This window comes from Stegastes partitus, unplaced genomic scaffold (assembly GCF_000690725.1).
Source record: "Stegastes partitus isolate 25-593 unplaced genomic scaffold, Stegastes_partitus-1.0.2 Scaffold114, whole genome shotgun sequence".
Taxonomy (NCBI): domain Eukaryota; kingdom Metazoa; phylum Chordata; class Actinopteri; family Pomacentridae; genus Stegastes; species Stegastes partitus.
In genome coordinates this window covers 845,077-856,509 of record NW_007577845.1, presented here as the reverse complement: position 1 = coordinate 856,509, position 11,433 = coordinate 845,077, and the positions used below count along the sequence as shown (strand labels likewise).

At 41.7% G+C, this 11,433-nt stretch overlaps 1 protein-coding gene across 2 annotated transcripts in view; it reads left to right on the top strand.

The window, feature by feature from the left end:
• Positions 1 to 1,690: 1,690 nt before the first annotated feature.
• The window catches only part of LOC103354626 (anthrax toxin receptor 2-like), an 18,305-nt gene continuing 8,562 nt past the window's right edge, over positions 1,691 to 11,433 (top strand). For both annotated transcript variants that reach the window (XM_008278066.1, XM_008278065.1), the window contains exons 1-10: positions 1,691 to 1,962; positions 3,365 to 3,436; positions 4,288 to 4,359; positions 4,485 to 4,566; positions 4,828 to 4,932; positions 5,429 to 5,497; positions 6,743 to 6,823; positions 6,926 to 6,986; positions 7,889 to 7,984; positions 8,850 to 8,919. In XM_008278066.1, the coding sequence (XP_008276288.1) occupies positions 1,838 to 1,962; positions 3,365 to 3,436; positions 4,288 to 4,359; positions 4,485 to 4,566; positions 4,828 to 4,932; positions 5,429 to 5,497; positions 6,743 to 6,823; positions 6,926 to 6,986; positions 7,889 to 7,984; positions 8,850 to 8,919 (833 nt within the window). In that variant the 5' untranslated portion in view covers positions 1,691 to 1,837. The remainder of the gene's footprint in view (positions 1,963 to 3,364; positions 3,437 to 4,287; positions 4,360 to 4,484; positions 4,567 to 4,827; positions 4,933 to 5,428; positions 5,498 to 6,742; positions 6,824 to 6,925; positions 6,987 to 7,888; positions 7,985 to 8,849; positions 8,920 to 11,433) is intronic.

Sequence of the window (11,433 nt, the reverse complement as noted above, 5' to 3'; positions counted from 1 at the left end):
GGAACTCAAGCAGGTCCAGCTGCTACGATTTAATCTACGAGAGAAACTTTAGGATGTTTATAATGATTGAAACACAAAACTCTATTCATGGTTTGCATTTTATACATATTTTCTGAGATTCGGCCTGATGCATTTGGTATCTCTGGAAACTTTGGGCTCTCGCTAAGATTTTTAAAAATAAAGCCATGTGGGTGTGAAGGGTGCTTGGCTGCACCGTCCGAGTTTGTACTGACTGAAGCTCCCGTTGGCAAGACGGCCGGACTGAAAACATTCGTGGTATGACAGGCTGTTGTTCTGCACACAGTCCAACGGTGAGGATCTTCTATAGCTGCTCTATAGCTGCTGTGATGATGATCCGGTCGGCCTTTTTTTAATCAGAAAAGAGCAGAAATGATCGGACAGGACATGCAACAAGAGTTAAAGCACCCACACCCTGAATTAAAATGCAGATCACATAATCCGTGACCATGAATAAGGGTGAATCTTGGCTCGTGCGAGATGAAACAGAAGAGGTGCCATTTGCTGACACACAGACTTTGGTATGTTATTATTTGACTTGTTTACTGTCATGACTTCATCCTCCTTAAGAGCTGAAACCGAACCAGCTGGGAAGCCACAGGCCACGGGGGCATTGCATCCCTGCAGAGAGCGCAGCGGAACATATAATTACAGCAACTGCACCACAGAAGAACTCCAGGAATGAAATCAACATCTCTCAGCGTCCTGCTCGTGCAACATGGTTAATAGTGTGCACTCATGAAGCACTTTTCTACCTCAGCAGTACTCAGAGCTCTGCCACTTAGTAGAGCTGCTCAACAAGGCACCATCGGGGGTTCGTTGTTTTGCCAAAACACACTTCAGCATGTGGAGGGCATCGAACCACCAGCTCCTCCGTTAGTGGACAGCATGGAGAGCTGGAATGAGTTCATGACAACGTGCATGTTTCAGGACAAAGGAATGGGCTCAGCTTCAATCTGGGAGGTTATATTTTCATGCAAAGCAGTAAATCACTCTGACGTACCGAGGGCGTTGTGTTATCCTACTCAATTCTCCATCTGCAATAGATTTACAAGAACATTTTGCATTTGTTTGAGACATTACACATACAGTTAGGGGGATTTATGAGTCAGTAAGACATGTATTGTAATAAGCTGCCGGGCTGATCACTCACGAAGGGGTACGTTTTTATTTAGGTCTTAAAACATGGCACCCTAATTCAACTTTATGCACACTGTAGGGGAAGAGAGGCGTCTTTATACTGACAGGAAGGCCTCTCAGCCAATCAGGTTTCAAATACAAGCTTATCTTTTTTTCTCTAATCTATGTCAGTTATGATTTATTCTACCAGCTGCTGTGGGGAAGAGATGTCTGGAGAAACACAGCAAGATAATTAACATCACTCTCAAAATAAAAAGGCTAAAAGCTAGATGATATATATGAGCAGAGTTCATAGTGAGGGTTCACTGGTAGCCGAACAGGACTTGTAATTGTAATTGAGTATTTTTATGATGCTATATTGATAGTTTTTTATTCTTTTAAATGAACTCTATTTAAATTTTATATTGTTTGCTGGGGATGTGTACTTTATTGTGAAGTTTCCTGGAGGACAGGAAGCTGTGTGAGTCCTTCCTGCCGCTGGCTGACGGTGCAGGCTGCAGCTGTGCGCCCTGCCCCGGTTCCTTCATTCCCACCAACATCCCGCATGTTGGTCCAACATGTGAGCTGCAGAGGGAGGCTGTGAGGATGAAGGTCTCTCCACAACTGCACTGATTTCTTATTTATTTTTATTTTTCTTATTTTTTTTATAAAACCAAACTCGATATGAAACGCATGGATTATGGATCGGATGTGGATATTCTGCCAGGTCCTACTTGTTGTGCGTGTTTGCGTGAGTTCGTCGGTGCGTGATGAGGACGACGCGTCCTGCGATGGAGCGTTTGATATTTATTTTGTTCTGGACAAGTGAGTTATTGGAGGCAGAGTGAAATATTCAGTGAATGTCATGTAGAGCAGAGACCCTGTTGGACTGAGTCCTCTCCATGTAAGGCTGTGTTTAGTTTCTGCTGTGCTGCAGTTTATTTTAATCTTAGTAGGTGCTTGGAGATGGTTCCCTTTTATAGCCGCAGCCTTTCCTCAATGTGTTGTGTTGTTATCATCAGCTGTGGAAAGTAAATAAGTACATTTACTCAAGTACTGTGCTTGAGTGGAGAGTTTTATTTGAGTTTTTCTATTTTATTCTTCCACTCTACTGTATTTCTGATGGAGATATTGTCCTTACTACGCCATTATGTTTATTTGACTGGATTAGATATTATTAAAATAAAGATTTCACACAACAGGCTTTAAAAAACACAACATTGTTAAAGTTTAAACCAGTGGTTTCCAACCTACATGGCTTCTGTCATCTTACAGGAAGCGTTGTGAAGACAGTTCAGATGTCTATGAGCTGTTAACAGCTTCACTAAACTCTTCTTGCATGCTTTAATGTCAACACAAGTGATCCAATATCTCTCCAAAAATTAAAGTTTTAACAGTCTAAAAAAAGCTGTGAACAGATTTGTGCGTCAGAACTTTAATTTGTCTTCTCGTCTCTCCCGTCAGTCATGTCCAGACCCCTCACTGTAATATTTTGTTAAAATGAATATAAAGTATTTAGAAGCAGCTCCACCTGCAGCAGCTGTAACACTGACCTGCTGTTGACACACTGAAGCTTCAGTATTGATAATCTAATGACATCTTAAATAATAACTTATCAGTCAGAGGGACCAAACCGGTGCTTAAACTACAATTTTGCTATTAATACATTAACTGAAGACTTAAGACTCTTACATGTAGTCGAATATTTTTATAGTATTTTATTGTTAATTTTGCCAAAGTAAAGAAAGTAAAAACTTCTTCAACATCTGGTTAATATGTAAAGCTAATTTCTTCACAGACTTCCCAACAACAGCACATTTAACTAATTCTTTTCTGTGTTTGTCATCAAGCGCCAATAAAATAAACTGACCAACACCCTTTCTGTTTATTTTGCAGGTTTTGTTCCCCAAAAATCTGGCAAAATGTAAAATTTCTACATGAATCTCAGTATTTTTAGATCTGATGTGCACATCTGGCTCCTTTTGTTTTGTCTTAAGTGTTAAACTTATTAAATTTCCTCCTATTTGCTCTTTTATTTCTGCTTATTTTTTATCTTTCTACTCCCTGAACAACACCTAAAGCAGCATCAGAACTTTAGTTTTATAGATTAGACAGATAATATAAGTGATATAAATCAGATTAAATTGATTTGTGTTGACTCTCTCTCTAACTGGTACTTCAGTGTTCGGATGCGTTTGATTGTTCACTCTGTTGCTGGTTTGTGCAGGTCGGGCAGCGTGTGGGGCCACTGGGACGAGATCTTTGGGTTTGTGGAGCAGCTCACCAGCAGGTTTGTCAGGTGAGTGTTTCATGCATTTAGGTTTTAAAGCTGAAGTAATCCCTCTTTATTCTGTGCTGCACCCTCCCAGAAAAAGCCTCAAAAAATAATTCAAAACTTTATATACCCCGTTTAGACGAGCGCTCTGCGTGCAGACAGCGGAAATAAAAAGGAAACGCAGACTATTTACACAGCAGAGAGTCAGAATAGGTCTTTAAATTACAGTCGTAGTGAACAGAAAGTAGGGCAGGCCTATTTCAGGCAGCAGACATCATACAAGGCCACCAACTGCTCCAAAACCCCTCTGGGTAATAGCACGGAGGGCGTGTGTGATATCTTTAGGTTTAATAGCAGGGCGCTGAATAGGAGAACCAAACAAGCAGCCAGATGTTGAAGGTGGTTCTGACCACAACAGACAGAACCGAGTCCGTTCACAGGCAGGCAGCGGCTCTGTTAGTGGTTCTGTTAATGCTGAAGTTTCACTCAGACATGAAACGCTGCTTCATGTGCTGTAAGTTTAATAATAGTTGTGGTTTTATTAGTTTACGTTGTGGCTTCTCTGCTTTCTCACGTCGTGGAGTTTGATGTCATTTCATCAGCGTCGTCGTATAACCTCATGTTGAATGTATGACTTCACTACACTTTGTCTCATCATATGATGTATGAAATGCAGTTTTAGTTTATGTTATGTCATGTTTTGTGCATCATATTGTTCATCACTGTCATGTAAAGTGAGAAAAGCATTTTGTTGGTTGTTTGCATTGATGTGAAATTTGCTTTTCTGGTGACACACATGACCTTAACATGTACACCAGCACGTGTAGCTTCTAATCCTAGAACCGATCTCCTCATGCTGTCTGTGTGTCTCTCAGCCCCAGAATGAGGGTTTCCTACATCGTCTTCTCAGCTCGAGCCGTCGTGGTGCTTCCACTGACCGGAGACAGGTACGCATTACCTTTCTGCTTCTGTCTCTCTCTCCAACTCTTCATCCATCTTCCAACATCATCACACAGAGACTTTTAGATCTTTTCTATTCGTGTGGTCTGTGTTTTGTGATCCGGCTCCGCAGGTCGAAGATCGACGAGGGTTTGAACGAGCTGAGCCAGATCACTCCAGCCGGTGAAACGTACATGCATGAAGGCCTGAAAGCGGTACATGAACACACCTGATATTGCAATTGCAGCCACAGATTGTGATTCTTGCACAGCTGATTATGTATTTACTGCAACTTCTGTAATATTTTCAGTGACACTGTCATCAAAAGTCTGAAAAAATCTATCGTACAACAACTGTGGATGCTGTGTCTTGTGCATATTGGTCCATTTTATCATATATTTTGCTGTATATTCTGGTTTAGTGAAGGAATGCATCGGTTTGGTAGGAAATCCTCTAAGTTAACGTTCCATTATCAGGTGTCGGAGCAAATGAAGACGCAAACTTCACCGACGTCCAGCATCATTATCGTTCTGACTGACGGCAAGCTGGACGTGTACCCGTTTGAGCTGAGTGTGAAGGAGGTAAAACACAAACTACTGAAGATAAATCTAATGGTAGAGGGACTGTCAGACGATCACGATGCTCATCCTCATGGTGTTTTCTATTGTTTTTAACTCAAGTACAGCAAGAAAAATAATCTGAAGACACTTGAAACAAGCTCCTCTGTAAACATCACGTCCACTTTTAACTCAGTTTGTGGGTTTGCTGTTGATGCTGTTCGTTGTTTGGAGACACGCTGACACATGCACTCCTCACATTGTTCCATCCGTTACAACACAACACTCTGAAGAGTCGCTTGTTGGTGTTCGTATCAAGTTGCACGAACTGCCCAGCGAGAAGCAAAACACGAACCGCTGTAACACTTTAATGCATGCTTTGGGAATTTGTGGAGCCGTAACAATAAAACATGTTTGATCATTTGATCTCTCATCAGTTCCAGCTCATCTGAGTACATAAATACGGACGAGATGTGTGTCAGCAGAAGCACAACTTGACTCTGTGTGTTGTGGTTCCCAGGCTGACCGGGCCAGAGGCTTCGGAGCCAGAGTGTACTGTGTCGGGGTCATGGACTTCGACCACAAACAGGTAGGAGGGCTTCAGTTTGATCCTGTTATCAGCCTCTTCCTGGCCTCTGAATGCCGGGCAGCGCTGTGAGAGAGAACTGTCCCGGTTACCGATACTGTTTCTGTTTAAACACGGCGGTTTTATTTGTCTTTCTGTGTGTGTCAGTGTGTGTTAGGTTGTGTTGTTTCTGGCCCAGGTTTGTGAACACACCTTGACCTCGTTGCTCAGTTCAGCTGAAGCCTCGTGGGGAGCCGACAGGGATTCAGAGTTTAGGATTCGTTTGTTTTAAAAACAGCGAATGCATCGACAATAAAAGTCAGTTCAAGCATCATCTCTGCATTGATTTATTAAAAAGTTGTGAGTTTTGGTCACCAGAACCTCTCCCAGGACTCAAACTGATGCAGACGTGATGGATGTGTGCGGAAATGGACTTTTTTTTTCAATAAGTTGGACATGTGAGGGATTTGATCCCAAGCCGCTGGCGTGCATGTTGCCTTTTATTCAGCATATTTTAAGTTTTCATTTCCTGGGAGAGACTTTGATTTCTTCCTGTCAAGGCATTAGTTGTTGAAGGACAGTAATGAAAACACTCAACACAGTATGACGAGGATGAAACCCAGTACGTCCTCAAAGTCGTGTTTCACGGCGGGTAAGAATAATAAACCCATATGTCTTCTGCTGATTGGAGGAAACACAAAGGAAATCGAGCTGTTATCCCACAAACAAGCACATTATCTGCTGTGATATGGGATCTCTTCTACACTCAACATCACATCATTATTACAAGTGAGATTTACAGCACAGAGGAAAACTGTAATTGCATTTGTTGAGAATGACAAAACGGCCATATTTCATTCAGAGTGGCGTCGGTTGTTGCTCAGCTTCTGCCCTGAACCCGTCCTGTGTTTGTATTCCAAAGCTTATTCATGTTATTATTCCTCATAACCAGTATTAATAAGTTTATCTGACAACGTGTGACCTGGAAGACTTCAGTAGTCAGTAGCTGCAAGTGATTTTTTGACCTGACCACACGCCTCTGTGGTCCAAAGAGGAAGCAATTACATCACTCTCTAATTAAATAATGCCAGACAAACTTCCTGCGCTGCCGTCATTAAAGCAGGAGATGAAAGCTTCAGCCAGCTGCCCAAAGCTTTCATCTCCTGGAAACAGGCTTTCCCTCCCTAAATGCTACCGAACGTCACCGAGACGCTGAAGCTCGTGTTCTGTACGTGGACGATAAACAAACTGTTTTGTGTTTGGTCGCAGCTCGCTGAAATAGCAGACGGCACGGAGCAAGTCTTTCCAGTTCTGTCCGGGTTTCATGCCCTCAAAGATATCGTCAACACGGTGAGGTCACGTGATGGACAATGACATGCAGAAACATTCACGCTGTGTGGAGGTGATTTATTATGCAGCTAATCACCATCTGAGCTTCATCCTGTTTCACAGGTCCTGAAGCAGTCGTGCTCTGAAGTTTTCACAATAGAGCCGTCGAGCGTTTGTGTGAATGGTAAGATCCAACATGTCCATGTGTTGTTTTTATACGAGCAGTCAAGACCATGACTCAGGGTCGGATTATCGAGTCACGACTGTATATTGTAAGGTACATACAAGGCCTTAGTAGGGATGGAGTGATTTTAGGGCATAAAGGGAATTCATGGAAAAAAATACTTTATTCATATATAACTTTGACACAACGATAAAAGTTTTAAAAGGTTTAAATAAATGACCTGAGAGGACTTTAATGTGTCAAACTAATTCTTTAGTCGTGCTAGATGGCAGTAGGGATGTCAGTTGTTTGGTCCAGACAGCAGTCTGTCCATATGACTATCAAACAGATGACTACGTAATGATGAACCAACCTTCATGATCTCCAGACGATGAATCTTAATGATACCTGAGCTTTAGTGTCACCATTTGTTTGACATTTGTGTGATGGACCTTCCTGTTAGGATCGTTTCTAACGACCTCAGTGATTCTCTGACTTTACATCTAACACCATCATCAACTCAAAAAATAGTGCTAGCTAGCTAATATTAGCATGCTAGCCTTCTAAATTTAAATGGTGACCATGCCAAACATCACTCGGCTGTGTTAGTGCTGTCGCTGCCAGTATGTAAACGTGCAGGCGGCTGACAAATTAGAGGAAAACGCAGCATCGAGTGTCTCAGTGAGGTGTTGGGCCACCACGAGCCACCAGACAGGTCGACAAGTGGAGTCGATCCATGGCACCAATAGGACCCCACATCATAACAGAGCCACCAGATTCCCTCACTGTTGGGGTCCAGGTTCAGGTTTTTCCTTTAATTTGTCAGCCGTCTGTGCATGTCAACTTATTTTCTGCTCAGTGATTCCTGTTTCTGTTTACGTCTGTTTGAACTCGCTGTCACAGCTGTGTCTGATGTTTCCCAGAGTCGTTCGACGTGGTTCTGAGGGGCAGCGGCTTCAGCGGATCAAAGAGGACCGACAACATACTCTGCTCCATCACTTTCAATCAAGTGGCGCACAGTGAGTGAACGACACACTGACACGGTCGAGCTCCAGAGGTCGGCTGATATGTAGCTCAGCTGGCGTTTAGATGAATTCACTTGTTGCAGCGCCAGAGGAATGAATAAATGCTGGAGGTTCGCTTCACGCTGGTGCTCCAACATGCACCTACATGGTGCTGCTCTGCAGTCTGGACATAAAACCATCTGTGATATGGAACGATGTGCAGATCGCTGTGCTGCAGTGGAAAGTCAGAGTCACGAAGCAAACAGTGGCGGCTTTTTGTTGACTTCGGCCGGAGAACAGAGGAGATATTATGAGGCCGAGCAGAGAGAGGGAGGAGATGTTCTGCTCTCATTAGTCTATTAACGGATCAATAGCAGGGAGGGGTTGAGCCGGAGTCACAGGGAGGACATGAAGAGACAACACAGGACTGGAGCTTCACTTCACAGTTCTGCTTTTAATCTCTACTGCTGATTTACTTCTGATTGCTTTGCTTTGATTTTTCACTCCTATCTGTGATATTTTCTAGTAAAAAAAAGCCAAAAATTCCAAATAAATTCTGAAGATAAGTTTTAATTTAAATAGACACGACGACACTAAAAGCTTAAAAACAGCCAAGCAAGTTCATTTTTTCAGTTTATTACATCCACCAATCGATTTGCACACACAGAATGACAGACAGGTGCATTTCCTCTTTGCTAATGTGAAATTAGATTATGGATCTGTGCTACAAGGAGTTCAAACCATTTCCCAGCAGAGCACCAGAAGGATAAACTGTTCTGCCGTTTCTGCTCCCTGGTGAATTATTTATATGTGTTTTGTATATTTTTTTCTCCTTTATAAGCAACAGCAGCTCTCACAGTTTTTCTGTGTTTCTCCTCAGATCAGAAGCCGACAGTGGTCAGAGATGGTTATCTGCTGTGTCCTGCTCCGGTTCTGCACGAGGTCGGACAGTAAGTCACAAAACCCTGCGGTGCTGCAAGTCCAAACATTAAATGATATATATGGCATTGTATAGTCACAGTCCGTTGTTATTTTAAGGTAATGATGTGCAGTTGGAATCACCCACAAAACAAACAGAACCCACAGGAATGTGTTAATGACACCGAGCTCTGGTTTGGCCTATGAGAGCAGTGAAAGCAGCCGCCGTCATGCACGAGCACATGATCTGGTTTTTGTTCTAAATGTTCTCTTTCTATTTTCTTTGTTGGACAGTAAAACCCTTGAGATCAAAAATAACACCGAGCATCGTGAGCTCGTTGCTTTTCTCTCACTGTCGAGTTTGTTCTGAGCGTGTTCACCTGAAAAAACCCACAAATCCAGTTACGATCATTACTCAGCATGACGTGATCTTATCTAGACGAGGAAATCAGCTGATTACATTTACTCGACTTAATTTGAGTTGTTCTGTACTTCCACGACGCTTCATAATCAGAGACTGGAACACTGTGCTTTCACTCCACTACATTTATTTGATCACTTTAGTTGCTTTGCAGATTTTACTTTAATCATACAAAATATAACGAACAAATAAATGATGTCTAAAATTAAGATTAAACTTTATTGATCTCCAAGAAGAAATTTACAAGCTACCCAGCAGATGAACTGCACAAAGTAGTTCAATAATCAGCTTGAATATTAAAGTTATGAACACATGAAGGCATCAATAATTAAAATAAATAATGTGCATCATTCTAAAATAAGCCATTCTGCATATTGGGAACTTTTTTTTAACTTTAAATATAGATCGATGCTAATATTTTTATACTTTTAGTTAAATAAAAATCTGAATGCATGACTTGTATCAGTGTATTTCTACACTAAGGTAGTGCTACTTTCACTCAAGTTCTAGATCTGAGTACTTCTTGCACCTCTGATCTTACAGCATCACTACCTCTGCGTTTCTCTGACAACAAGCTTTTTACTGATGAAGTTCATCACTGAAGGGCAACAACGGACTCACGTTAGCAAAACACTTAACGAAGCTGCTGGATCACAAATGTGCTCTTTGCATTAACGAGCAACAGAAGCATCTTTAGCTCCGCCCACAGTGTGCCCAATGCCAACCACAGAAAGACTCCTGAAACAGCCACAGCTCATCCAAATGACTTCAAACTCGACACAGCGCTTCCTTGGTTCTCCTGTGATGGACCTGCTGAGTGTGAAGTAGATCAGATGTACACATGTGAAGATATGAAAACAACACACACACACACACACACACACACACACACATTCCTTCCTTTCTGCGTAACACTGATATGATCGATGTCATCACTCTGAATAAATTACAGCTATTAAATAATATTTATGTCCTCAAACCCCAGTTTAATTCAATGACATTTTATTTATGTATATTATTGAGGTCAAGTCCTCACGGTTTTATGGAGAGAAACCAACAATCCCCAAACAATCAGTCAGTGTCACCACGTCTTCCTTTGTCTGGTAATGAAACTGGATCCATGTGTGTAATGGAGACAGAAACGAGTGTTTACAGTAACATGGATGAGCTGAAGCCCGTCTGACCAGAATATCTCTGTGGCATTTAGAGAGAGGAACAAACCTGATTGGACCTCAGACACTTCCATCAGCTTCTATCAGCCTCTATCAGCCTCTATCAGCCTCTATCTGTCTCCTGTCACCTCTCATGTCTCACCCACTAGTTCCTACAGAAACAATCTCAGTCCAACCTGCAGCTCAAATCAAACTGCATTTAACTGGTGAATAAGGAAATCTGGTCAGAACTTGATAAGAATAAATGAATGGCAGCGACTTCCTTTTTCAGTGACTCAGTGTTTTGGATGATTTTGGAACAAGGAAACTGGCAAAGTTACCTTCAATCCTTAATCTATCATTAAAAAATGATTCAAAAACTGCTCCTTTTTAGTTTTATTTAAGAGGTCAATAACAAATGATAGCCCCGAGTAACACGCTGCTTCAGTTTTGGAGTTTTGTGCCCGGCGGTGAACTGGATGATGTTGATATTCTCATGGGCTGTAAGGTGGATCAGTGGTTAGCAGCGTTGCCTCACAGCTAGAAGGTTGCCAGTTGGCGTCCCGGTGAGGACACCCGGGATCTTTCTGCGATGATGGATGGATGTTGTACATTTTATTCCACTACTTTTATCTGACAGCTGTAGTTTAATTTATAACAAATTAAAAAATCTATTGTGATATAACGAATGATATAAAATGCAATGAACTGGTTTACAGACACTTGATGTTGTATGAAGTTAAATCAGCTAGATGCAATGTTCATACAATAATAAAAGCATGAATACTTTTACTAACTTTTGCTGATAATACTTTCATATAATTAGGGTTTGTAGTGTTGTACTTTTACTTATATTTGAGCTGTCGTGTTGCGTTTACCTTTAAGTAAAACATCAGATTAATGAGCAGCATCTATAATCATCATCTTCCTCTGATGTTTTGGTTTTTTGGTTTCTGCTTGATGATTACAGATCA